The sequence below is a fragment of the Apis mellifera genome, linkage group LG7, assembly GCF_003254395.2.
Source record: "Apis mellifera strain DH4 linkage group LG7, Amel_HAv3.1, whole genome shotgun sequence".
NCBI classification, from domain to species: Eukaryota; Metazoa; Arthropoda; class Insecta; order Hymenoptera; family Apidae; genus Apis; species Apis mellifera.
Window position 1 is genome coordinate 12,507,385 of NC_037644.1, and position 25,633 is coordinate 12,533,017.

The window sequence follows — 25,633 nt, forward strand, 5'->3', positions numbered from 1 at the left end:
TATATATATATATATATATATATATAAAACAAACTTTTTATTAATCTTATATATTTTACAATCTTATATATTTTTCCTATATTTAATTTCAAATATTAATATATATATATATATATATATATATATATATAAAATTCATATATATATAATATATATAAAAAATTTTATTATTAGTTTTATATTATAAATAACTAATAGTAATTAAAATAAATTTTATTATAATTTTTGTAAATATGAATAAATAGTAAATATAAAAAAAATGAAAAAATAGGATTTAATAATGAATATATTGAATTATATATGTTTAAAAACTTTAAAATGTTCCACGTAATTAAAATTTGTTGGTCCTGAAAAGGACCGTTTTTTTTTAAACAACAAAATGTTTATTTTGAGCTGGTATACTTGGTAACTGCTTTGGTACCTTCACTGACTGCGTGTTTTGCTAATTCACCAGGTAATAAAAGTCTTACAGCAGTTTGAATTTCGCGAGAAGTAATAGTAGATCGTTTATTGTAATGTGCTAATCTTGACGCTTCTGCTGCAATCCGTTCGAAAACATCATTTACAAAACTGTTCATGATACTCATTGCTTTGCTAGATATACCAGTATCAGGATGCACTTGTTTAAGCACTTTGTAAATGTAAATAGCGTAGCTTTCCTTCCTTCTTCTCTTCTTTTTCTTGTCAGCTTTACTAATATTTTTTTGTGCTTTACCAGCTTTCTTCACAGCTTTTCCACTAACTTTCGGCGGCATGATAAAGTTGAATGTCGTCAACTTTTCAGAGTTCAGTATAACCGTACCAGATACTGAGCAAATGATTCAATGAATGCTGTGAATAGCGTGTTCCCTACATATACCAAAGTATAAGCAACATTCAACCAATGAGAGCTCAAAATGGAATCGTCGACACTTTTATACGATATGATTGGTGCATTGATGCTACCATTGCATTCTTATAATACAATTGATTTTTATATATAACATATTTAACATATTTCTAATTTTATTTTTTTAGTTTTTTTTATTTTTTTAATAGTAAATAAAAATTTTTAGTTATATATTATTATCTTCCTAATAATAAAAAACATAAAATGTAATTAAAATTATAATAGATAATCTCACAGCATAAAAGAAATATTTAGCTTTAAATTTAATACAATAAATTAAATACATATATTGATAAATTAAAAATATATTACATATTTAAATATTTTTAAATTAACTATTAATGAAAAAAAATTATTTTCAGAAGTATTCTCTATAATATATATTAAACAATGATTTAATATTAAATTTAAAAATTTAGAATTTAATATACTATTTATTTTCAATAATTTTTAATATTGAATATATATAATTTAATAATTGATAATATATAATTTATTAATTGATTATTGTGAGATAAAATTTATATTATTCATATACATATAAATATTTATAATATATATTTAAATACAAAAAATATAATAAATTAAATATTTTAAAAATATAACTATATTTATATTTATGAAAAATAAAAATATATATATTTACAAAATACATACAAAAATATAAAAAATAAAAATAAATATATGTATATTATAAAGAAATAATTTTTATTTAGTTAATCAATATTTAAATATTTCATATAAGAAATTTGAACATTATTTTATATAAAAAAAATATATATTTTATTTTAAATATATAATAATTTTAATTATATAATAATTATTAACGAAGAATTAGATTTAAATAGAATTAGAAAATTTTAAATATATTATTAATTTAAAAGATTATCATTATAACTTATAAAAATAATATAAAATAACAAATCATAAAATTATTGTAGATATAAACCAATGAGAATGTTGCTTGTCAGTCATTGGTCAGAACAAGCTACACGGTTCTTATATAAAAACGTTAAACGTATTCATTCCACAATTTTCATCTAAGAGAGTTCTTATAGCATTGTTGTTCCTGTTGCTAATTTTCTTTTGTATTGTTCGGAAAATAATTTTATTGTTTCAGCAATTAGCGTCGCTAGTTGAATGTTTATCTATTCAACTTCATCCTAAACCGTATTATATATTTTGAGAATTGACATTTCATTGTTTATTTATAAAAAAAATTTATTTAATTTTGTTCGGTTGTATTTTTCATGTATAATAACAAAGATGCAAGACCAAAAAGAGCATTTTCGGCATATTTTACTTTTTTATTATCGAAAAGGTAAAAATGCTGTTCAGGCAAGAAAAAAATTATGTGAAATTTATGGAGAAGGTATATTAACAGTACGCCAGTGTCAAAACTGGTTTTCAAAATTTCGTTCCGACAATTTTGACATTAAAGATGCGCCACGTCCTGGAAGACCAGTTGAAGCTGATGAAGACAAAATAAAGGCACTGATTGAAGCAAACCGACGAATAACAACTCGAGAAATTGCTGCAAGATTGAATTTGTCGAATTCGACTGTTCATGATCACATGAAACGACTTGGTTTCGTTTTGAAGCTTGATATTTGGGTTCCACACGCTCTCAAAGAAAAAGATTTACTCCGTCGCATTGATATCTGTGATTTGCTGCTTAAACGTGAGGAAAATGATCCATTTTTAGAGAGAATCATAACTGGAGATGAAAAATGGATCGTTTACGACAATATTAAACGAGAGTTAAATGAGCCGCCGCCAAGAACTAAGAAAAACATTCACAAAAAAGTGTTGCTTTCTGTTTGGTGGGATTTCAAGGGAGTTATTTTTTTTGAGCTTCTACCTGACATTTGCACGATTAATTCGGAAGTATATTGCAATCAATTGGATAAATTAAACAATTCTATCAAACAAAAGAGACCTGAATTAATTAATAGGAAAGGTGTAGTGTTTCATCATGATAATACCAAAGCTCATATGAGCTTAATGACTCGGCAAAAGTTATTACAGCTTGGATGGGAAGTGCTACCACATCCACCATATTCACCAGATCTGGCACCTTCAGATTACCACCTATTTCGATCTTTACAGAATTCTTTAGATGATAGAACATTTAGTTCAAATGAAGATGTCACAAATTACTTGGATCAATATTTTGCAAACAAAGATCAGAAATTCTACGAACATGGAATCATGCTACTACCTAAAAGATGGCAATATGTATTAGAGCACAATGGTCAATATGTAATTAAATAAAATATATACATACTATAAAAAAAATTGTACAATCTAAAATGTCTAGTCGTGGGAAAGGAAGAAAAACAAAAGCAAAGGAAAAATTATCCCATTTTATTAAAGCAGAATTCAATTTCGGATTAGTTGTATTCATAAACTTCTAAAAAGAAGTAATTATGTTGAATATGTTGGTTCTGATCTATTTATCTGATTGCTGAAGTTTTGGAATTAACAGGAAATGCAGCTCAAAATAATAAAAAATCTAGTATTATACCATGCTATATGCAACTTACTTTATTCATAATGATGAAGAATTGAATAAATTATCTGGAGTTATTATAAATCAAGGAAATGTTTTACTGAACATTCAAGCAGTGCTTTTGCTAAGAAAAATAGAAAAAAAAGCGTAAACTAAACTTAATAAATGGTCCTTTTCAGGGCCACAAATTATCTTAAAACTAAAGGAACTTTTCGGTTTTTACTTTCAATTTACCTTATTTTTTCATTTATGTTATAGATTATAGATTTAATAATTTTTTAATTGAATTTTAATCTTCTATGAATCTTTTTTTTTTATATAAATCTATAAAATTAAAAAATTTCAGTTATAAATTTTATTTTTAATAATTTATCTTTGAATATTGTATTCAAACATTTATTTTTGCATTTTAACAATTAGATCGTTAATATGAAGTTTCAGAAATCGATTTATAAAATACCTTAAAATTATAACAAATAAAAATAAAAATAAATACATTATTATTAATTATATTTTTGTAAATTGAATTAAATATATATTTAGAATATTTTAGATTAAAATTGTAGTTATTGTAAGATGTTTCATGTTCGTTGTAAATTAAATTAAATAACTGCATTTCATCTGATAAAAAAAAAAATCAGATCTTAAATTCTAACAAAATAATCTCCAATATTACATCATGAAAAATCGTTATAATAAAAAAAAATTTTATTTTTATTTAAATTTTTATATTTTGTATTTTTATATTTTTTTTTTAAATTTTTTTATTTTTTTGAATCACATATTTGAATATTTATAATACACTTATATATAATTAAAAAATATCTTTTAAAAATCAATTCTAATATCGAAATGTAAAGACATAAAAAATAAAATAAAAAATATCGAGCTTTTTTCAAAAGAGAAATTTAATATTAGAAAGTATATTAAATTTAATATGTATGTATAAGCTAAGCTATGACAAACAGCAATATCATTTTATAATTACTTAATCATAATGTTCAGTAAAAATTTTAAAAATAACATATCATTTTAAAAACACTATTAATTATTTCAAAACTTTAAATTTATTTTATTTAACACATTTAATTTGGCGCGCTTGTTTATACAAAAATATATTTTTCAATTTTTAATCTGATACAATTCAGAAATATTATTGTTTTAAATTAAATTTTTAAAATATCTTTAAACAACAAGTTAAATCAGAGAAACTTCATCATACATAAATTATATTTAAATATATATTATTAATATCACATATCTTATAATGTTGAAAATTAAAAAAATTATTGTCTATTACATTATTTATTTCTAATAAAATTATAGCATTTATAATTTTTCATGCTATTCATGTAAAATTCCAATGTATGTAAATAAAAAATATCTATATTATATTCAGAACAAAAATAATTAAACTTATAATGCTTTTAAAAAATTTTTTTTATATTATTTTCTAATATATTATTTTATCAACTAGTCTAAGATTTGATTAATTTTCAAGAAATATAGAAAATATATTTATATGATAATATATGAGTATATACTTCTTTTCTGTATTAAATGAGAATGAAATAAATATGAATTTAATATAAAAATAATAATCTTTCAAATTAAAACAAATATATTCTGGCTTTTCATATAAAATTGAAACCAATTTAATAAAATGGTTATTCTATATGCAGCAGATGTTCATCTTAACTGACAACGTACACAATTGCTTTTTACCGGCTTTTTATATGGGATTTAATTGCAAGCAATTGGTATAGCAAAGGACTGCTGTAATTGGTTGACAATGAAGTGGTGGGAAAATACATGACGAAGTTCACTATATAACCGAGTTCTAGGTTGTAAAACATACATTTGAGAAATCTCGTATAGAAGTAAAATTTCGTCATGACTGGTCGTGGAAAGGGAGGAAAAGGATTGGGAAAAGGAGGAGCAAAGAGACATAGAAAAGTACTTCGTGATAATATTCAAGGTATCACAAAACCTGCCATTCGACGTTTAGCTAGACGAGGTGGTGTAAAACGAATTTCTGGTTTGATTTACGAAGAAACTCGAGGAGTACTTAAAGTATTTCTTGAAAATGTTATCCGTGATGCTGTTACATATACTGAACATGCAAAAAGAAAAACTGTAACTGCCATGGATGTAGTTTATGCTCTGAAGCGTCAGGGAAGAACACTTTATGGATTTGGTGGTTAAATTCTTCTAATAAAATTTCAAACAAAACGGCTCTTTTAAGAGCCACAAAATATAAACGAAAGAGTATCTCTTAAAATTTATTATTTAATATTATTAAATTTAAATTTTCATATACTTTAATATACTTCAAAATAATTCAATAATCAACGAAGTATTAAATGTTGTATTAATTTTAAAGATATAATAAAATTTAATTTTCGTAATTTATTAATTTATCTTTTTTTGTGTACAATATATGTACATATAATATGATTTACTGTAATTTTGAAGTAAAAAATGTAGCTTTTAATTTGTAAATTTTTAAATATATATTAATAAAACAGCAATTTTGTATCACTTACATGTAATATTTATATATTATACATTTAAATTTAAAATGTTTTTTATATATTTATAATATTTAAAATATGATTTAAAAATAAATATAATTGAAAATATTAATCTAAAAAAAAAATTTTCAACAAATTAAAAATTTAATATACATAAAATATATTCGAAATAATATATACATAGAAGTGAACTAATTGAATATATCTGAATATTGTATCGTAATGATATGTTTATAATTTTTATAGTACAGAAATGTACTATAAAAGAATATTACATAAATTCACGCAATATAGGTATATACGTAATAAGTGTTTTAATCATTTCTAATAATACAAATATTTTATTGCATACATTCACGATTATTTCAAACTTTGTTTCAGTGGTCCAATTTTTTTTCTATCTAACCTAAACGTTATAAAATTCACATGTAGAAAAATGTCATTAAATATAAAATCTTTAGAAAAATCTAAATCTATATTAAAAAATATGTATTTTGCTGGTGTTAATGCAGTTTTACCAAAAACTCTTATAATAAATAAAGTTAAATTTAAAAATGGAATATTATATGTTGGAGACCAAAGTTTTGAACTTAAAGAAAATGTTTATTTAGTTGGATTTGGTAAAGCAGTCATGGGTATGGCAGTAGTTCTTGAACATATGCTTGGCAATTATTTGAAGGATGGTATTATTAGTATTCCTTCTGCATCAACAGAGGCATTGTGGGAATCTGAAGATAAATCATATTTTCCTTTATTAGAAAGTGGTGTAATAAAATATTGTGAAGGTTCTACAAATAATCAACCAGATGAGAGATCTTTAGAAACAACACATCAAATTATAGACTTAGTAGAATCACTTACGGAAAATGATACTTTAATTGTATTAATATCTGGTGGTGGTTCTGCATTACTTTATATGCCAAGACCAGTAATTGATTTTGAAGATAAATTATATATAAGTAAAATGCTTCAAAATGCTGGAGCTGATATTAAAGAAGTTAATATAGTGAGAAGCAAATTATCTATGGTAAAAGGTGGTGGTTTGGCTCGAATGGCTTATCCAGCTTCAATTATCAGCTTGATATTGTCTGATATTGTAGGAGATCCTGTAGAATCAATTGCTAGTGGTCCTACAGTATATAGTCCTAAAAGACCAAAAGAAGTAATAGCTGTATTGAAGAAATATAATATATTTGAACATTTAGAAGGTGATGTAAAAAAAATTTTAATGTCTACAGAAAGATTTAAAGATAAAGAATTGTTAACTAAAAAAAAACAATTCAAACATGTAACTAATATCATCTTAGGAAATAATACAGTGGCAGTTGAAGCATCTTCTTTAGAAGCATGCAATTATAAATTAACTCCTATAATATTAAGATCTGATGTTGTAGGTAATGTACATGATGTCAGTTTAGCATATGCTCATATAACAAGTTTAATATGTCTTGCATTAGATAAAACATTAGAAAAAGAAGAATTTTTTGCAAAAGTAAAAGATATTCCTGTACTTTCTTTACCTGCTACTAAAGTAGATGAAATTTATAATTTAATTGATAATGTGAGTGAAGAAGGATTAGTATTAATTGGAGGAGGAGAGCCAACTGTAGTAGTTAAAGGAAAAGGAAAAGGTGGTAGAAATCAAGAATTAGCATTATATTTTTCTCTAGATTGGTTGACAAAAATTAAAGCTTATCCTCGATTTTCGGAATATGAAGTAATAATGTTAAGTGCAGGAACAGATGGTCAAGATGGTCCAACAGATGCAGCAGGTGCATTTGGCTATCCTGCTATTGGACCATTAATCCATGATATATATACAAAAGTAAAATCTACAGCTTCAAAAATGATAGTTAAAGTAGAGGAAGACAAAGAAGCTCTAAGAAAAAAGAAAGAAGAAAAAGAACAATTTGATATAAAGAAATATAAAGAAATATGCAAAACACAAGAATTAAGTGGTTATTTAAAAGCCAAAAAAATAGAGACAATAGAAAATAATGTTGATTCTGACAAAAATGAAACAAATATGGATTATGAGAATATTGTACTTCCATTAATATTTCAAACAATGGAAATAGAACGTATGTTACCTGAAAATACTTTAGAAGATAATAATTCCTATAATTTATATTCTCGGTTTAGGAAAGGTTTAGATTTATTTAAAACCGGCTTTACTGGTACTAATGTTATGGACTTACATTTTATTTATATAAAAAGACGCAATTGTAAATGTAAATTAGATATTGAAAAAGAAATATTTGATAATACTTTAGATGCACATGACTTACATATTGAACCTTCAACTATTGAAACATATAAAAATTTATATAAACAAGAATCTTTTGAATGGAGAAAACTTATAGAAAAACCAGAAATTATGATCAAAAAGGATGAACAACTTAATATAAAAATTATTGATGATAATTTAAGAGATCCATGTTGTCGTAAAGATAGAAAATTTCCGCTTAAAAATCTTTTAAAGGATAAAGATTTTCCATCATAATAAATTTCATAAAAAAAAAATATTTATAAATATTTATATATTTATATATATAAAAAATTTTAAAAATGTATATTTTTATTAAATTTATATTTTTTATATGCATTAAAATTTAAACATAAATAAATATATATATGTATATATATATATACAATTTATTATTGAAAATTTTTAAAATATTGTCAAGAAAATGAAAAAGATATAGTAAAATTATACAATTAGCCAGATATTAACATGTACATGTTTTGAGAACTAAAACTGCAATTTGAAGTATATCATAAAAGATAAAGACTTCATATTTTTTACAATATATATTCAGAATTGTTTTATCTTTTCTTATATAATGTAAAGTGTGAAAATTAAATTTCATAAATATATAATATTTTTTTTACAGTACACATACATATTAAAATTTTATATATTAACAAATGGCTTGCGGATTTGAGATTCAAGACGTGTACGATTCTAAATACGGCTATATCAATTCAAATTACCTAATGTTTTAATTTTATATTTGTGTATTTTTTTTTTCATTAATAATATCAATTTTCTTATTAAATATCAATCTTATTTATCATATTGATTTTTAATGTAATTCATACAATGATTTCATCCGATTTTCATTCAACGATTTTTTTTTAAAATAGAATTAACAATAATATATAACATATGTATATATATAAATATATTTATATACAATTCATTTTTATTTATTAGCAATTAATAAAATTATTAAAATTTCTTAATATTTGCTTTAGTTGAATAATAAAATTTAAATAATTTATATAAACAAATAAAAATAGTAGAAGTATTATAGCATTGAATTTCTATAATACATACACATATATATATCCACACATATAATACATAGTCTAACATATATAATAACAATTGATTTGTACTACACAATTATCTTGTATTATTGTGGTATATATGAAAGATTTAATACAAAAATTATTAATTTTTTTTTATTATGTGCTAAAGATCCCAACTAAATAAATGGTGTTTGACTAACATGTCACGAACACCATCTTTTAAAGGTTGAGATTGTTCTTTCTTGGGTGGTAATTCCCAATCAGGATTTAAATTAAATGCAAATTGACTTAATATTCTTAATTCACATTTAATTTGTACCCAGCCAGGACTGTTTATAAAACTCCATGGCTGATACCTGCAAAATTAATAACACATAAATTATGTATATATGAAATAATGTATAAATTAATAATATATTATAAATTACAAATTAAATTATAAATTATAAATTATGATATCAAATCATCATTATTATTTTTTATAATATTTATTACCATTTTTGCACAATTTCTACACAAGAGCATAAAACTTCAAGCCATAAATGCAACACTTGTTCGTTCAAACCTAAACAAATGAGGGATCGTAACTTCACATCCATTTGTGCATGTGCATTATCATGTGTTAAATTTACTGATTGAACACATCGATATAATAACTGAAATAAAATTATAGAATTATTATATAATTACATAATTAATAAAAATTTAAATTGAATAATTTATAACAAAGATAATATTACCTCTTCAGGTGTAAGCACTTTTCCATCTTCATCTAATCTATATGTTTTACATAGTACTAATCTGCTGTAAACTGAATTAAAATCTTTTTCTACTTCTCTAGTTGAAGCTTCTTCAATAAAAAGCCATGGATGACATGGACCACCTAAAAACGATGGTCTACGCATTCCATGTTCTAATACTGCTTTTATAGCTGGACACAAGGTTCCTCTTACTAAATCAGTAACAGCTTCGCTAACTGCATCATCTCCAGCACATGTATATTGTTTACTTCTTTCATCTAATAGTTCTACAAATTTTGCAGGAAACCATCCTCTTAATCCATTAAGTTCTCCTACCCAGCAATGTTCATCTTTTTGACTTATAATTGTAATTATATCATTTTTTCGGAATCCTAATTCATCATCATCATGTCTTTCAAAATCTAATATAATTATAATCATAATGAAATTTATAAAATTAATTTTTCTTTATAATAATATCATATACAACTTAAAATGTAAGTATTTATTAAATTATTAAAAATACCTAATAATGCTTTAGCTCTTCTTTTTCTAGTCCGTGATACATTCACATAATTATCATGATCTTTTGCATGACTTTCCATACTATAATCTGCTACAAGCACAATATTACTTAATTTTGGATCAACATTTATAAAATGTCTTGCAACTTGTAAAACAGCTTCCCTTAGATCAACCAATATTTCTAAAATATTTATATTATATTTTTATCTTATTTAAATTTTTTTTTAAACATTCAGATATGATATAAAAAAATATTTTTGTAAAATTAATTAATACCTGTTTGACGAATATTTTTTGATTTTGCATCATCTTCGGTATCATAACTTCCAAATAAAAACGTTTGAAACATTGATTTATTTCTTTTCATTTGACGTCTTTAAGAAAATATAGATCATTATAATAGTTATAAATGAAATATTATATTATTTTGAATATTCTAATTAAATTTGCATAATTAAATTCTGTAAATTGAATATACCTATTAAGATGTTGTTTTGGTAAATTTGGTACAGCATCAGGATTACCCACTAAACCACCTTGATCTGCCATTAAATAGGCCAAATGTCTACGTCTATGAGTTTCAACCAAAACGTCTGTTAATGATCCACTTACTTCTAAAGATATCTATGAAAAGATAATTTTCGTTATTTATTTTTTATTAGAAATTTATTTATTTATTATAAATATAAAAAAAATTATTATAGTACATTTATTAATAATAAATGCAAAATCAAATTTACCTTAAATAATAAATCTACATCGTCAATATCTCCAGGTATGTCCGAAAGAGCATTAAATATTTGTGCAGAATTTTCTACTTGTTTTAATTCATGTTCTAAAACAATATTAAATATTTTATCAGAAATATACCATATTTTTAAATATATTTATTAATAATGGTATATATATATATATATCTATATACCTTTAATCTTTAGCATTCCAAGAGTAACTTGAAATAAAACTATAGATCCATCAAAAAGAAACATATCCCATATACGAAGCAATATTTTTTTATGTACAACGGATGCAAATAAAGTTAAGAACCAATGTAAAGATATTAAACTTAGTTCTATATCATGTTGAACTAAAACATTGTCTATATCAGGAAGATAATTAGCTACTAATGTTCGAAGTACTCTTTGATCAGCTTGAATACCTATAACAAATATTTAAATTAAAATTAATTAATTTTTATATTAATTTATTAGTTATATACATTATTCATTTATTACCTAATAATGTTGAAGAATAGTAAGATGCTGGCAATAAATCTTCTACTATTGTAGCCATCATCCAAAAAGCATCTTCCTCTTCTAATAATAATAGTAAAGAAGCTGCTATTGTTCCTGTACCTTGACAGTATCTTAAAAAAAAAAAAATAAATAATATAGTCATTGAAAAATATTTTAATGTTATTTTGTAAAATATAATTACCCAATATCAGGATATAACCAAGCAAGAGCACGCATAATACGTCTTAAACGTGGTATTCCTGTACTATGAAGATGACTAAAACATGCATTGGCTGGCATAATACGTAATAAATCCTTCTCAATTTGTTTATTAGTCACTAATGCATCATTACTTGATGCTTTAACTATATCTTTATACATTATCTCAGAAGAACATTTTTTTTGAAGTGCTCCTGTAATATAAAATAAAATTAATGTTTATTTTATAATGTATACTTAGATATATTATAAGATATACACTATAAATTTGAAATATTAAAAAAATTATAATTGAATGTAAAATTGTAATGTACCTGACATTCTCATCCAAATTTGTGGTCTAAGAGAATGAGGTACACCATGATGAACCATATCCCGCAACTTATCTGTACGTGGTAATCTTGTATCCATATTTTGCCAAGAAAATTCAGTTACTTCTTTATTATGACTGAATTCTAAGAGAGCAACCCATTGTAATCTAAACATATAAAAATTACACAATTATTTTTTTTTAATTTCATAATTAATTCATTTTTTTATTTTATTCTCTCTATACCTATGTTGAGGATCTTCAACAAATGGAATACCTAATAATTTTTTTGAACTTTGTTCTGGGCCATCTTCTTCTTCTACACGAAATCCAAATTCATCAAACCTAATGTACATTATATTAAATTATTATATATTGAAATAATATTCTTTATTAAGAAATTTATAATAAATACCTATACTCAGGTTGTGAATTAGGATCATCAGGTTGATTTAATTTAGCTAAAATATCTTGAGGCCACATAGATGGTGTTAAAGCAGAAAATGGACCTCCTGGTGCAGGAGATAAAATTTCTCCACATAATCCTGTAATTTCTATTTCAAATTCATCTTCAGAAGCAGCAGTTTCTAATTTTTTCTAAAGTATAAAAATATTGAATAATTTCATATCAATAATATGTTAACAAATGTATATTTTTTTTATTAATATTATTAAAATTTAATATTATTTTATAAAACTATATGTACTTTTATAAATATCATATTTTAATGTTGCATTTTATTTGTGTAAATAAAAATTAATTAAATTAAAAATACATAAAAATTAAATAAATACTAACATTATAATCTTCTTTACCAATATAACCTTCATGATCACGAACATTAAATAATGATTTAGCAATATCCATTTTGTGAAATTTTTGTATAAATATTTAATATTAATTATTTTATATATATCTTTTTTTTTATTTTACATTATATTATTTTGTAGATATTTTTATATTTATCATGTCCAAAAATATTACTCTATATACAGTGTTAACAGTACCAATACTATTATATTTATCTCGCCATCTAACGAAACTAATGATAATTAAACCAATACGCAGCAATAAAAATATTTTATAATAGTCTATAGTCAGTATGTTGGATAAAAAATTTTTCAATATATTCAACATTTGTACAATTTATTTAATAAAAATTAAATATTGATTTATAATTATATTTCATTTTATTTTTCAATAATCCTTCGCTATTATTTTTATCATATATTTAACATTACAAATACAAAATTAATTGTATATTAAATATTTATTATAATATAGAATTATAAATTTGAATGAAAATAAATTAATTTTAATGCTTTATATATCATCATATAATATTTTATATAATAAGTTCTTCTAAAAATTACAATTTTTTTTATCATACATTTATCATATTAGAATTATTATTCAATATTTTTAATAGAAAATAAATTAATTATACAAAATTAATTAAAATTGTATAAAAAATAAATAATTCTTATGTTTATTTTAAACATGACGCTATAATTCCGGCACACAACTTACAATTTGCATATAGCAGTAGGTGTGCTGTATGGAATAAGCGGGAAAAATAATGTTCTGAATCTAGGGTTTTTCGTTAGTATTCATATATCGAGCTGCGAATTGGACTTTACCGCCGACATTATAGATAGAAAATGAATCCGATTGGGCAGCGTGGCACGAAGGCCACATCCGGCAGCAGCACTGCAGTATTGGTCGATCCCGCTTCAGCAACAGCGAAGTTGGTTGAATTTCCTATATATTATTGATAAATAGCTCGTGTTGCTCGTGTGACTTTTACCAAAATCGACATCGGTATTCGTATTTAAAGAGAGAAAGTCTGTACTGTCGGAATCACGTACATACCGAGAGACGCAAAACGGTTAGGAGTACGCGCGTTGCTTGTAACGAGAAATCAGTCAAGGGATTATCGTGCATTGGGTGTGACGGACATTTATATCCGTGCGAGTTGCATGAAAGTCGTGTCGTGTTGCGTAGTGCACAAGAACATTCGATTATTCGTGATTCTCATGGGTGTATGTGCGATTATGTCGAGCGCCCCCGAAGTGAGGTGAGCGTTATAGGAGGGGAAACTGCCCAAAAGAAGCAGCCTTCGAATCTGTTTTTTGCTCCGCCATTGTACGCTACAAGAGTACCGCGAAGGAAGCCGCTTGCCTCGTTTATCCGTGTGTTCTTGTTCGACTACATTTTTTTCAACTGATCGCTGTTCAAGCGTGTAAACGCGCCTACGTCCGCGTTAACGCACGTCTCGTGGTTACGCTATTCACGAGGCGAAGCACGTTAGTGTCTTCTCTCTCTTTCTCTCTCTCTTTCTTTATTGCGCGTTCTCTTTCTTTTTCTATCTTTTTTTGCTCTTTCTCGATATATACATACATACACACACACATACAATTCTCATTTTCTTTCTCACTCTCTTTCCCTTCTGTATTATATTCTCGATGCCTTCGACATCTCTACGGAAGTCGCATGTGTAAAAGTTTTTCGCGTACGTGGACATTGACGAAGACGCCAAGTGATTTGTATACTAGTACCTTTGCCGGGGATACAAATCTTGCGCGTCATTATGCAATAGACGTGCAGCTGACGAGAAAGAACTGCCTCCTCTGTTGAGGACGAAGACGGCGGTGGTGTTGTGCGGCATGTTTTTATCTTTGTTTTTTAATTCTGTGCCACGACGAGGAAACGCTGTCGTTGCCGCTACCGCCGCCGCCACCACTGCTGCTGTTTTCTATATTTTGCGACGAGTAATCACGTGGGAATGCGTCAAACGATGCAAGCATACCTGTTATTAATCTCTACAACATATATTTGGTAGTGATATTTAGTGTAATTATGTGCGATATTCTATATCATAATACCGAACCTAAATTTTTACCTTTGAATATATATTTTCTTCCTTCTATCTTCAATCTTTTTTCCTTTACTTGACACATTTTTCTCTTTCGTTATTTCGTTAGTTTTTGTGAAAGTGTTCAAAACTTTCTTTCATGTATACCATCTTATTTCATCGCATTCCAATTTTTTAATAACGCGTTGTTATCATTCGCCGGCAGCCGCTTACCGCCTCAACTTACTTTACGTTCGAAGTTCATCGCTCGAAAATAGTGATCCAATATACTGAATTATATCTTCGTGGGAAGAACGATCTTGCCTTTCTGACGTTCCTCTTGATTTACTTTGTGTGTTTGGATGTTGTCTTTACAAAAAATATCGCTCTGAATAATCTGCAAACGTGCTTTCTTTTTGCAAACAAAAAATATAAGGTAAGCAAAATTTCATATTCTTGTTTCTTTATTAAATTAACTGTTTTGAGCTCTTTTTTCTTGTTTGTATATTTAAAATAACGATTAGTTTATATAATATTAATCAATGGTACATATACTATTGGATATTAATTACTTGATTAAAATTGATTTTATTTTTAATATATAATAATACATTAGTATAATTTTTATTATATCATTATATCATTTATAATGATCTACATATATATTTTATTATTTATTCTATATATAATATATAAATTATAATATTTATTTATTATAACTTATTTTTTATATAGTTTTTTTTATTAATACTTGTTAATAATGATGATAGGCATTTTATAAATATGTGAATGTTGGAAAGTAAATAATATTGCTATTTAATAATGATATAATTTTTATATTATGTAATGTAATAATATTTTTTTATATATAAATACATTTTCTATATTATGAATTACATATTTCTAAATATATTCATTTTTATATTTTTGTATATATGTGTATATTATATATTAAGTATAAAAATATATATAATATTAATAAAAAAAGTTCTTTTTTTATTATTTATTAAATAATTAATGAACATTGTTTTTATTATAATTGCAATATGTATATGTACCTTAAATTAATTTTTTAAAATATGTATTGTTACATAGATTAATTTTATTGGAGTTAAAATAAAATAAGATTTTAAAATATTTGAAAAAAATATTTATTATAAAAATATTCATTTTGTATAATTTATTTACAGGTTATGAATTGGTCCAAAGCATACAAATAAAACAAAAATGAAGAAATTAAACACAATGGAAATTATTGTTGAAACAACATAATATTTAATATGGAATGAATGAAAAAAGAATTTATGGTACAAGAGAAAAAAAAGACAAAAGAAAAAAAGAAATCATATTGAAAAATAACAATACAAGTGCAGGACAATAAATTAGTAATGGATGAATGGGAGTGAGCACAGCACATGTGAAGTGTAGGTGTGGGTGCGTACGCACGTGGGAGCCTCTGGATGTCGAGGCTGCAGCACTGGCAGTGTCAGTGGCAGTGATGGCCCCTGCTCTGACGGAAGGTGGTCCTCAAAAGCCTGAAAATTTGCTCCCTTCCCTTCCAGCTGGTGGATTTCTTTCCCCAGAGCAGGCTACGCAGGTGTGTCAGAATCGTGAAATTCTGGCAAAATTTGTTGTTTCTGCAAACGTTCAACCATCAAAGATCGACGAGCAGTGTTTACATGGTATCTCTAAGGATCTCATTCGTGATGTCATCAACTCGAAATATGCCAATGATCTTGATAGCTTGTCTACATTTACGCACGGATCTGACTTGATTACAAAGAAAGTACTAATAAAGGAGGACTGTGAACAACTGGACATTCTGGGCAGTCCAGAAAAAAAGGTGACTGATACTATAATGAACGACCCATCTATGGGTGATCAAGCGGACAATATGGGTTTCTTAAAATCAAGCGCAGACTTGCCTTTGGTGGGCTCAGAAACAGCAGGAGACAATAAAAATCTGGATGTGGATCAAATAATGGCCTTTGGTAGCGACATAACTACAGATAATGAACAATGTAATATTAGTAATGTTGGGGATATTGGGCAAAATGTTGAGGAAATTTTACAAGTAATTAAATCTATTGAGGATGTGGAAAATGCAGAAAACATATCTGCAGGTAGTAGTGAACCAGTCCAAAGTACAGTTGATGGAGTTGAAATGTTTTCTATGCCTGAAGAAGGATTTTCATCTTTTGAAAGAGATTTACTTGATGTTGATGTTATAAGTATTTGCAATATTGCTGATGCAGTGGACCAACATAAAGTGAATACTTTAAAGTTACAACAAGATGTTGCCCAAAAACAACATGAGAGTGAAAGGAAATGTGCATTTTTATTAAGAAGACTGAGAAAGCTTCAAGCAAGAATAATAGGCAGGCATGTTGCTGAAGAAAATACTGGAGTTCTTGAACTTGCTCATCATGGAGTGAAAAAATATCTTTTTCAAGAATTAGTTAATATTAGTTCTAAATCCAATGTTAGAAACTTTCCTGAAATTAGTAGTAGTTTGAGTTCCTTTTTGCAAAAAATTGAAAAAATGTGTGTTGCTCAGAGTAATAGTGTGAATCGTCAGCGATTATGTTGCCGGTATTTTGGTGATGGATCACGTGATAATTTGAGTAGTACTTCCGGTAACAGCAACCGCCAATCAGTGTTTGGTACTCCTCAAGTTAAAATTAAAGGTGAAGAAGTAGAAAGTGTGGCTGGACCTTTAGCCACACAATTACATGTTGTGGAATCTAATCTTGACTCCGATTGTACTGCATCCAGTAGTGGTGGAGAAAGTTGTGATGAAATGCAGACATTTAACAATCCACATCAACAAAGTATATCTATGTGAGTTTTTATATTTTTTATCAAAAGAATTAATTTTTAATTTTGGGACCATTCTATTTATTTTATAATTTTAATAGAATGGAAATGTGATATAAAATTAAAATTAAATTAGTTTATACAGTTTTCTTCTTATATTTCTTAATATGAAATTTATTGTTGATATTTTGTTTTAACATTTATTGTTTTAAGTTTATAAAAATTAAAACCGAATAATATTTTTGGTCGGTTTTAAAATTTTATTTAATAATATTTAATATAATATCTTATATATTTTTATAAATATATATTTATATATTAATATTTAATATAGTTGTATATTTTTTGCAAAAATAATTATAAAAATGCATAATAAATATATGTTAATTAACAAATAAAATATTTTTAATTTTGATTTAAAATAATAAATCAATATGAATATATTTTCTAAAATTTAATTGATTAAATTTTTAAAGTATTTAATTATTCATTTTTAACAATATATATACTTGTAGATCAAAGAGAGCAGCATGGAGGTATGCTCAAGATCGTGCAGGTGTAGCAGCAAGATGGACATGGTTGCAAGCACAAATATCGGATTTGGAATATAGGATTAGACAGCATAATGAATTACAACGGCATATTAGAGCTAATAAAGGATTAGTGATACTTGATAATGCAGAAACAGTGAATGGCTATAGTGGTGTTTTACCAGGTTCTACAGGACGTTATAATTCACCTGAAGGTGAATTACCAGCTAGTAGGACTCGGCCTTTTGTGTGGAGTTTTTATAGGAAAAGAAAATTATTACAATTAGATAAATTACATGAAGTCTCGAAACGTGCTGCAAAAGCATCAACAGTAAGATGCAATTGTGATCATGTATTACCACCATGTGCTTTATGTACTGGAAGATTAGATCCAATGCAACCACAAGAACCAATTGAACAAATGTCTGTACAAGAAAGAGTTGCACTTGTTGATCCTAGTTTTCATCCTGTTTTGTCATTTCCTGATGGTAAATAAAATATATATTTATATATTTTATTAAGAAGCTTTAATTTTTTAATATCAGCTTATAATGTAATATTAGAGAAAATTGATATTGAAAATTTATATTTATAATTTTTTTTAAATATTTTATTCTGTAGAAATTACACAAGGAACTCATCTTGAAGCCATTATGAAATCAGTGGAATGGCAACAAAAAATGTTAAGGGGTAATTTACGAATTACGCGTTTAAAAGATAAAGATATCAATGAAAGAAGAAATAAAAAACTTCCAGGACATAGAAAATATGCAGCTCGATTAAAAAAATCATCTTCAAGTATTCTTACTGCAAGTATGTAATTATTAATATTATATTATGTATATATATAATTATGTATTAAACATTTTTTATATTTTTTTACTATTTGTCTATTTATATTTGTATTCATTGTATATTCATTTATGAATAAGAATTGAATGAAATTATTCAAATTTTCATTCAATTATGAAATAATTTTATAACTATATAATTTTTTCTATTCAGAAAAAATTATTAGTAATGTATATTAACTGAAATTTTTATTCTATATGTCTTCACATAAATAAAAAATTTTAACGTTTTTGAAAGTAGAAAAAAATTTAAGAGAAAGTAGAAAATATTTAAAAAAGAACATTTATTGTGCTTTTAAAAAAGTTAAAATTGTAATATGTAAATTTCTTGGAAATATTGAGATGTAAATAAATTTGAAGTTGAAAAAAAATTGTTCGATAAAATTTATATATAAAATTTATAAACATTTGTAAGGAAAATAAAAAAGTTTGAGGAATTATGCTTTTTTTTTAAAAATTGATATAATTGATATAAAAATTGATATAATTTAAAAAGATATTCTTAATTTTGTATTTTAAATATTTGTTTAAAATCTAATCTTCAGAATTTTATTATTTTTAAACATAAAACAATTGTTCAAACTAATAATTCTTATAATTAAAATATTAATGTATAAAGTTAACTTAAACAGAAATGATTTAAAAGTTCAATAAATAATTAATTTATTTATAGAAATTAACTGTTTTATTTGGTTTCTTTTTATTATAATATTATTTATTATTAATATCGTTATTCTTATTATCATTGGTTTTGTTTTTATAGGAATTAAGAAGAAAATGTTGAAAGGAAAAAGAAATAGACTTGGTCATGATAGAAGTGTTCATGGTTTAAGTAGAAAAAGGATGCAAAAATTAACAACTGAAGATGATGATGATATTAGTGCACTTTCCAGCTCTAGTAAGCATTCATTTCCAGTGTCTTCTCCTTTACATCATACTATTGCTTCTACTACAGAAAAGAATACAATTAAAGAAAAGAATTCTCATGGGTTAGTAATTATATTAATAAAAATGTTATAAAATTTAATAAAACTATATATAAAACATAAAATTATTACTGTATTACTAAATATTTTATTACAGACGCTTGAGACAAAATTCGTACGATATTGATAATATAGTTATACCTTATAGTGTAGCTGCTTCAACTAGGCTTGAAAAGTTACAATATAAAGAAATATTAACACCAAAGTAAGTAATGTTTTAATTAGAAATAACATATTCGAAACCTCGAAATTCTCAGAAATTCAAAAAATTTCGAATTTGAATTTTTCAACTTATTCTTATTTTTATGATTAGTAATTTTCAAAATTTAGATAAATAATAAATCAAATAAATAATTTAGAAAAATTATAACGATAAATTGAAATCATTTTCAATCTATCTCTAGTTTTAATGAATAATTTTCTATAATATTTTAGTGAATAATTATTAATATTATAATTTTCCTTTTTTCATCAAAATAGGTGGAGGTTATGTGAAGAACCTTCAAAATTGGATATTAAAAATGGTGTTATGCATAGGCCTAGTCAAGACAGTGATGTAAGTATATTTTAATTATAAAAATTTATATATTAAATATTAAATATAATATTAAATATAAAAATTTTATAAAATATTTTATAATAAAATTAAAAATACCTATATATTTTATTTAGTTCGAAGATATGTCGGATGAAACTATTGCTTTAAGACACGAACGAAGTGAACGAGAAGAAAATAAACGTTTTATGACATATATGAATATGCCACATCAATCACGTATTCGGCATAATCGTAGAACAGATAGTCGAGCAGATAGTGGTGCGAATACACCAGGTAATTGTAATCTATAATTTATTAATTTTTTTTAATTTAGATAAAAAACTTAGATAAAAAAAATAAAAAATTAAGATATAAAGATATTTATACAAATAGTATGAGTATATAAATTATAAATTTATATACTCATATTTAAATATTTAAATATTTTTTAATTATTAGATCCTATGTCTCCACATGCAAGTGATTTTGGTGGAGATATGATGTCACCAATTACATCACCTCCTGCAACTCCTCAAGTTCAAGATTCAGAACATCAACATAATTCGGATAATATGCATCGATCATCTGCCTTACAAAATGCTATACGACGTCGTGCTACACCTACATTAAGAATAGGAAAAGACGACACTAATATTTCAATAAATGAGGATGAAAATGAGGTATTACATTTTGATTTTATTTATTTAAATTATTAATAAAAAAATGCAACACAAAATATTTTAAGAAAATTTATATTTTATTTATAATTTTTTATTAAAAATTATATATAATTTTTTTTTGCTAGATTTTGCCATATGAACCAAGAGTATTTCCATTATCTGAAGAAGTTTATGATAAAATGCTGGAAGTAATGCCAGATGGTCATTGGCAACCTTCGTCAGCATCTCTTTGTTCCCGTGATGAAGAAAAAGCAGATGATGTACGTACACTGTGTTTGTATTAAATGTTTAAGTGTTAATTATCTAAGTCAGAATTTTTTATTACAAAAAGAAAAAAAGAATATCTGAATGGTCGTACTGATTATTAATACAAACTTTGAGCCAACTTTCATGGCTCCTCGAGGCTATCTCTGGTAAGCAGTGTCATTTGATGCTTCCTATTTTAAACACAATTGATTTTATTTTAGCAATATTTAAGAGAAACTGCATTGCATTTGTACATGAGTTTTATAAGCATTAGAATATTTTGATGAATTAGCTCGCTGATTGTTTTTTTCAGCTGTTACAAGCTTGTACATTTAAATATAATTTTTGTAATATACGCAGAATAACCGTTGAAAAAAATAGTCTTTCATAAATATTTAGATAGGCGTTAATATTTCGTTTCTAGGATGGGGAAATGGATTCTCCAGAATCAGATTCGACAGAATCAGCTTGTTGTGACATAGAGGGTGAGGATCCCAATGATCCTGAATGGACAGTAGGTGACGATAGGGATACTGAAAAGGAACGAATACGTCCGACGGCTAAGAGATAGGATAAAACCTTTAATACATACAGTATGTCTACGTCGTTACTATATGCAGAAGCTACCTGTCAATTGTTATATATACCTGTCGGTCATGTAACATGCACCTTAAGTTAATGGTATTATGAATCTGTAAAGTGTATTATAAATATAAATTTTATAACTTCATTCTGCTTAAATTAATGGGAAACCTTAATGATTGCTTTTTAAGTATTTCTATTTCGGCCAAAGTATTAGAATTGTATGGATTAACATCCTTTTATTTAGAATAAGGATATTGTTATATTTTTCTTTCACTGTTATAACTGATAAAACGGGACATAGTCCTTCAAAAGTTAGAATCTCATATGAACAGAATTAGGCAATTTTATATTAAAAAAAAAAAAAATAAAAATAAAAAGTGTATTTATATTATAATCAAACTTTTTCGTTAAATAAAAGTGCCAACTGAAATGTTCTGTAGCATTATCCTTCGATGTTGCATATTTTTTCTAGTTGCGACGATGTTCATTGTATAATAATTGAAAATATTCAGCTATTATGAACACATATAATAATGTATGTAGTTTTATATTGTGTACATCGTTATATCTATATATTTAATTTCTTTTATGTTGTTCATTTCTTCAAATTTCATAATTTTTACATCTCGTATAACAGTCAAAAACAGTTCATTTATAAAATTTAAAAATATGCATATAATAATTTACATTTCTACTTTTGTGTAATCTGCAGGTAAGAACATGAAATTACAGAAGGATAATATACTTAGTACATTTTAGTTCTTATAGAAAAATTAAATACTGAAAATGAATTATACATAATATTTTGTTAGCAAGAAATAATTGTATTCTGTATTTTGACTGTTATGTTCTAATTATTTATAATTTATAAAGCATGAATTCATGTTTATTTAAGTAACAAGTTATGTTTTCAAAATCTCATGTCGCTGTGATTTCATAATTTTCTAATAATCTGTGATATTACATGTAATTTCTTTCTTATCACATATTTTATATTTAGTCACAAACATACCTATATTTAAAAGTCATGCGCTTAGATTTTGTACATCACATTTTGAATGAAATAAACAGGTAATAATAGAACATGTTTCTTATTCATTACTTGTATTAAGTAATATCACGAATTAAATCAAAATGTTAAATAAAATTTTAAATAAAGTTAATATATGAAATAAATACAATGAAGATGAACGTATTTCTGTATAATTTTGTTTTTATTTGTATTTTATTTGAAAACTTTTGACATATATATATATATATATATATATATATATATATATATATATATGTATATGTATATGTATATATTCATATAAAACTTATATTAAATTAGAATAAAATAATATAACATTACATGGCAAACATTAATATCTTTATAGTTAAGTATTACCAAAAGAAATATATTGAGTGTCCAAATTCTCCAAATCTACTATCACAGCAGTGCAAGTCATATTAAAACGTGGAACAGATATTAATCTAACAATTTGGTTTTCTTCTCCTGAAAATTAATTTTAATTGAAGTAAAAATTAATTTATTTTTTAAAAATATTTTACAAACCTTTCCATAGTTTTGTTTCAAATTTATCTGTGTTTCCTATAAAATATATATCTGGACATTTTTTTATAATAAACAAATCTTTCTCATAATATGGACAAGCTAGTAATGTATCTGGAGCAGTTGGACACATATGTCTCCACAGCAAAGATTTTTCTAGCCATTCGAGAGGTGAAATATCAGTTTCACCTGTTACTTTTATAATGTCTTCAATTGATTGACCACTAGTACCAATTATTATTCGTCCTTCAATTTTACCAATCCATGGATTTGTAGTACTTTTAAAATTTTCAAATCTATATAAATATAAAAATAGAATGAATATATACTATATATTATAAATATTTTGTACATAAGATTCTATATATATATATAAACCTGGATGATTTAGGTAATAAACAAGGATGAAATGGTTTTTGTGGTAACATAGCATTAGTAGGATCATGTTCTCCTGGCATCAAGGTAATATTACAACACATTGCTAAATTACTTAAGAATGTATCCACAATCTTTATTTCTTCAAGTTTTGTACTAGTATTTATTATATCACTATTTTTTATAATATTACCTTATAAAAAAATAAATTATATATTATATATATATATATATAAAATTCTTAGAATAATATGTATGATTTACCTGCTATAATAAGGCGAACAATAGAAGTATTATCCTTTTGTATTGTTGTATCACCAGCCATTCCACATAACCATTCACAAAAGAGAGATATTCCCAAACTTTTATAATTATTAGATAAATCTAATCCAGATACTATTACCAGTTTTTTTTGCGATATATGTTCTTTTAAAGGTTCTTTTGGTGCACATCCAGGAAAACACCAATCTTTTACCTAAATATAATAAATTATATTAAAAACATAATGTAAAGATATATAATGATAATTATATTTTTAGAATTAAAATATTACCATAAATGTTCCATCACTATTTTCATTGCCTAATACAGCACAAACAACTCCAGTAACAATTTGTTTTAAGTTAACTTGGTTACCCACTAATTTAATACGTAACATTTCATCTTCTAGAAATGATTGGTCTTTTTCTGAACAATAATCTGATTTAGAACAGGAGAGACTAAGTTGATGATCTTCACTAAGTTCTCGTAAAATTGATGGTTTCCATTGCTGATGTTTATACAGTGTACCAATTAATATACATTGTTGACCTTCTAAATTTTCTAAGTCAGCTAATTTTATAATAGGAATATTTTCTGTATATAGAAAAAAAATATAGATGTTATATTATTCACAAATCTTTGCATATATCTTTTATTATATGAATATCATAACCTTGATAATATATGTTATTCACAAAGAAAAAGTTAATAACATACCCCATTTAGTTTGGACACGTGGAATTAAAATATCTCTTAATTCAGCAAGTCTAGCAGAATATATATGGGCAAATTGTTTAGAATAATCACTTTTTGTTATTGCGAATTTTTCTGAAAGATCTTTATATTGAGCTCGTTTTCTTTCAAATACTTGTGAATTTTCATTTTCTGATTTTATATATAAATTATTGGATTTTTCTTCACTTTTATAAACCATTTTTAATTAAAAAAATATTAAATTTTGAAATAATTTGATGAAATAATTTCTATCTAAATAATTACGTAGTTACTGAATACTGATACTGATATTTACCTCCAAATTTACGTAAAATAATAATTTTCTTCACTAGCGCCATCA

At 24.9% G+C, this 25,633-nt stretch overlaps 6 protein-coding genes and 1 pseudogene across 9 annotated transcripts; 4 read left to right on the top strand and 3 right to left on the bottom strand.

The window, feature by feature from the left end:
- Nucleotides 1-331: 331 nt before the first annotated feature.
- Nucleotides 332-851, bottom strand: LOC724869 (histone H2B). The gene has a single exon (XM_001120014.5). It carries the CDS (start codon nt 753-755, stop codon nt 384-386), a length of 372 nt encoding a protein of 123 aa, XP_001120014.1. The 5' UTR covers nt 756-851; the 3' UTR covers nt 332-383.
- Nucleotides 852-3,201: 2,350 nt separating this feature from the next.
- On the top strand, nt 3,202-3,605 carry LOC724818 (annotated as a pseudogene).
- Nucleotides 3,606-5,199: 1,594 nt separating this feature from the next.
- Nucleotides 5,200-5,667, top strand: LOC724757 (histone H4). Its single transcript, XM_003251173.4, has one exon. It carries the CDS (start codon nt 5,295-5,297, stop codon nt 5,604-5,606), a length of 312 nt encoding a protein of 103 aa, XP_003251221.1. The 5' UTR covers nt 5,200-5,294; the 3' UTR covers nt 5,607-5,667.
- Nucleotides 5,668-6,114: 447 nt separating this feature from the next.
- Nucleotides 6,115-8,442, top strand: LOC411541 (glycerate kinase). The gene is made up of 2 exons (XM_003251169.3): nt 6,115-6,229; nt 6,317-8,442. The coding sequence occupies exons 1-2, from the start codon at nt 6,189-6,191 to the stop codon at nt 8,436-8,438; spliced, it is 2,163 nt and encodes a 720-aa protein (XP_003251217.1). The 5' UTR covers nt 6,115-6,188; the 3' UTR covers nt 8,439-8,442.
- A 161-nt stretch (nt 8,443-8,603) lies between these two features.
- Nucleotides 8,604-13,147, bottom strand: LOC411540 (small G protein signaling modulator 3 homolog). Its single transcript, XM_395011.7, has 14 exons — nt 13,079-13,147; nt 12,695-12,876; nt 12,526-12,624; nt 12,284-12,447; nt 11,953-12,163; nt 11,751-11,881; nt 11,441-11,674; nt 11,256-11,350; nt 10,994-11,139; nt 10,792-10,889; nt 10,517-10,696; nt 9,991-10,412; nt 9,746-9,906; nt 8,604-9,606 (listed from the first exon to the last, which is right to left on the bottom strand). The coding sequence occupies exons 1-14, from the start codon at nt 13,145-13,147 to the stop codon at nt 9,414-9,416; spliced, it is 2,385 nt and encodes a 794-aa protein (XP_395011.2). The 3' UTR covers nt 8,604-9,413.
- A 778-nt stretch (nt 13,148-13,925) lies between these two features.
- Nucleotides 13,926-22,512, top strand: LOC411539 (KAT8 regulatory NSL complex subunit 1). 4 transcript variants are annotated; one of them, XM_016913008.2, is made up of 12 exons: nt 13,926-14,027; nt 15,361-15,570; nt 16,325-17,975; nt 18,467-18,969; nt 19,103-19,294; nt 20,096-20,321; nt 20,416-20,523; nt 20,799-20,874; nt 20,991-21,150; nt 21,316-21,536; nt 21,662-21,796; nt 22,207-22,512. In XM_016913008.2, exons 3-12 carry the CDS (start codon nt 16,531-16,533, stop codon nt 22,351-22,353), a joined length of 3,213 nt encoding a protein of 1,070 aa, XP_016768497.1. In that variant the 5' UTR covers nt 13,926-14,027; nt 15,361-15,570; nt 16,325-16,530; the 3' UTR covers nt 22,354-22,512. The 4 variants fall into 4 exon arrangements, with proteins under 4 accessions (XP_016768497.1, XP_016768495.1, XP_016768496.1 ...); XM_016913006.2 differs by having other exon boundaries at nt 13,954-15,118; XM_016913007.2 differs by having other exon boundaries at nt 13,954-14,586.
- A 578-nt stretch (nt 22,513-23,090) lies between these two features.
- LOC725330 (DNA polymerase delta small subunit) lies at nt 23,091-25,589 on the bottom strand. Its single transcript, XM_001121190.5, has 6 exons — nt 25,276-25,589; nt 24,851-25,152; nt 24,562-24,772; nt 24,301-24,490; nt 23,926-24,218; nt 23,091-23,865 (listed from the first exon to the last, which is right to left on the bottom strand). Exons 1-6 carry the CDS (start codon nt 25,490-25,492, stop codon nt 23,747-23,749), a joined length of 1,332 nt encoding a protein of 443 aa, XP_001121190.3. The 5' UTR covers nt 25,493-25,589; the 3' UTR covers nt 23,091-23,746.
- Nucleotides 25,590-25,633: the final 44 nt, after the last annotated feature.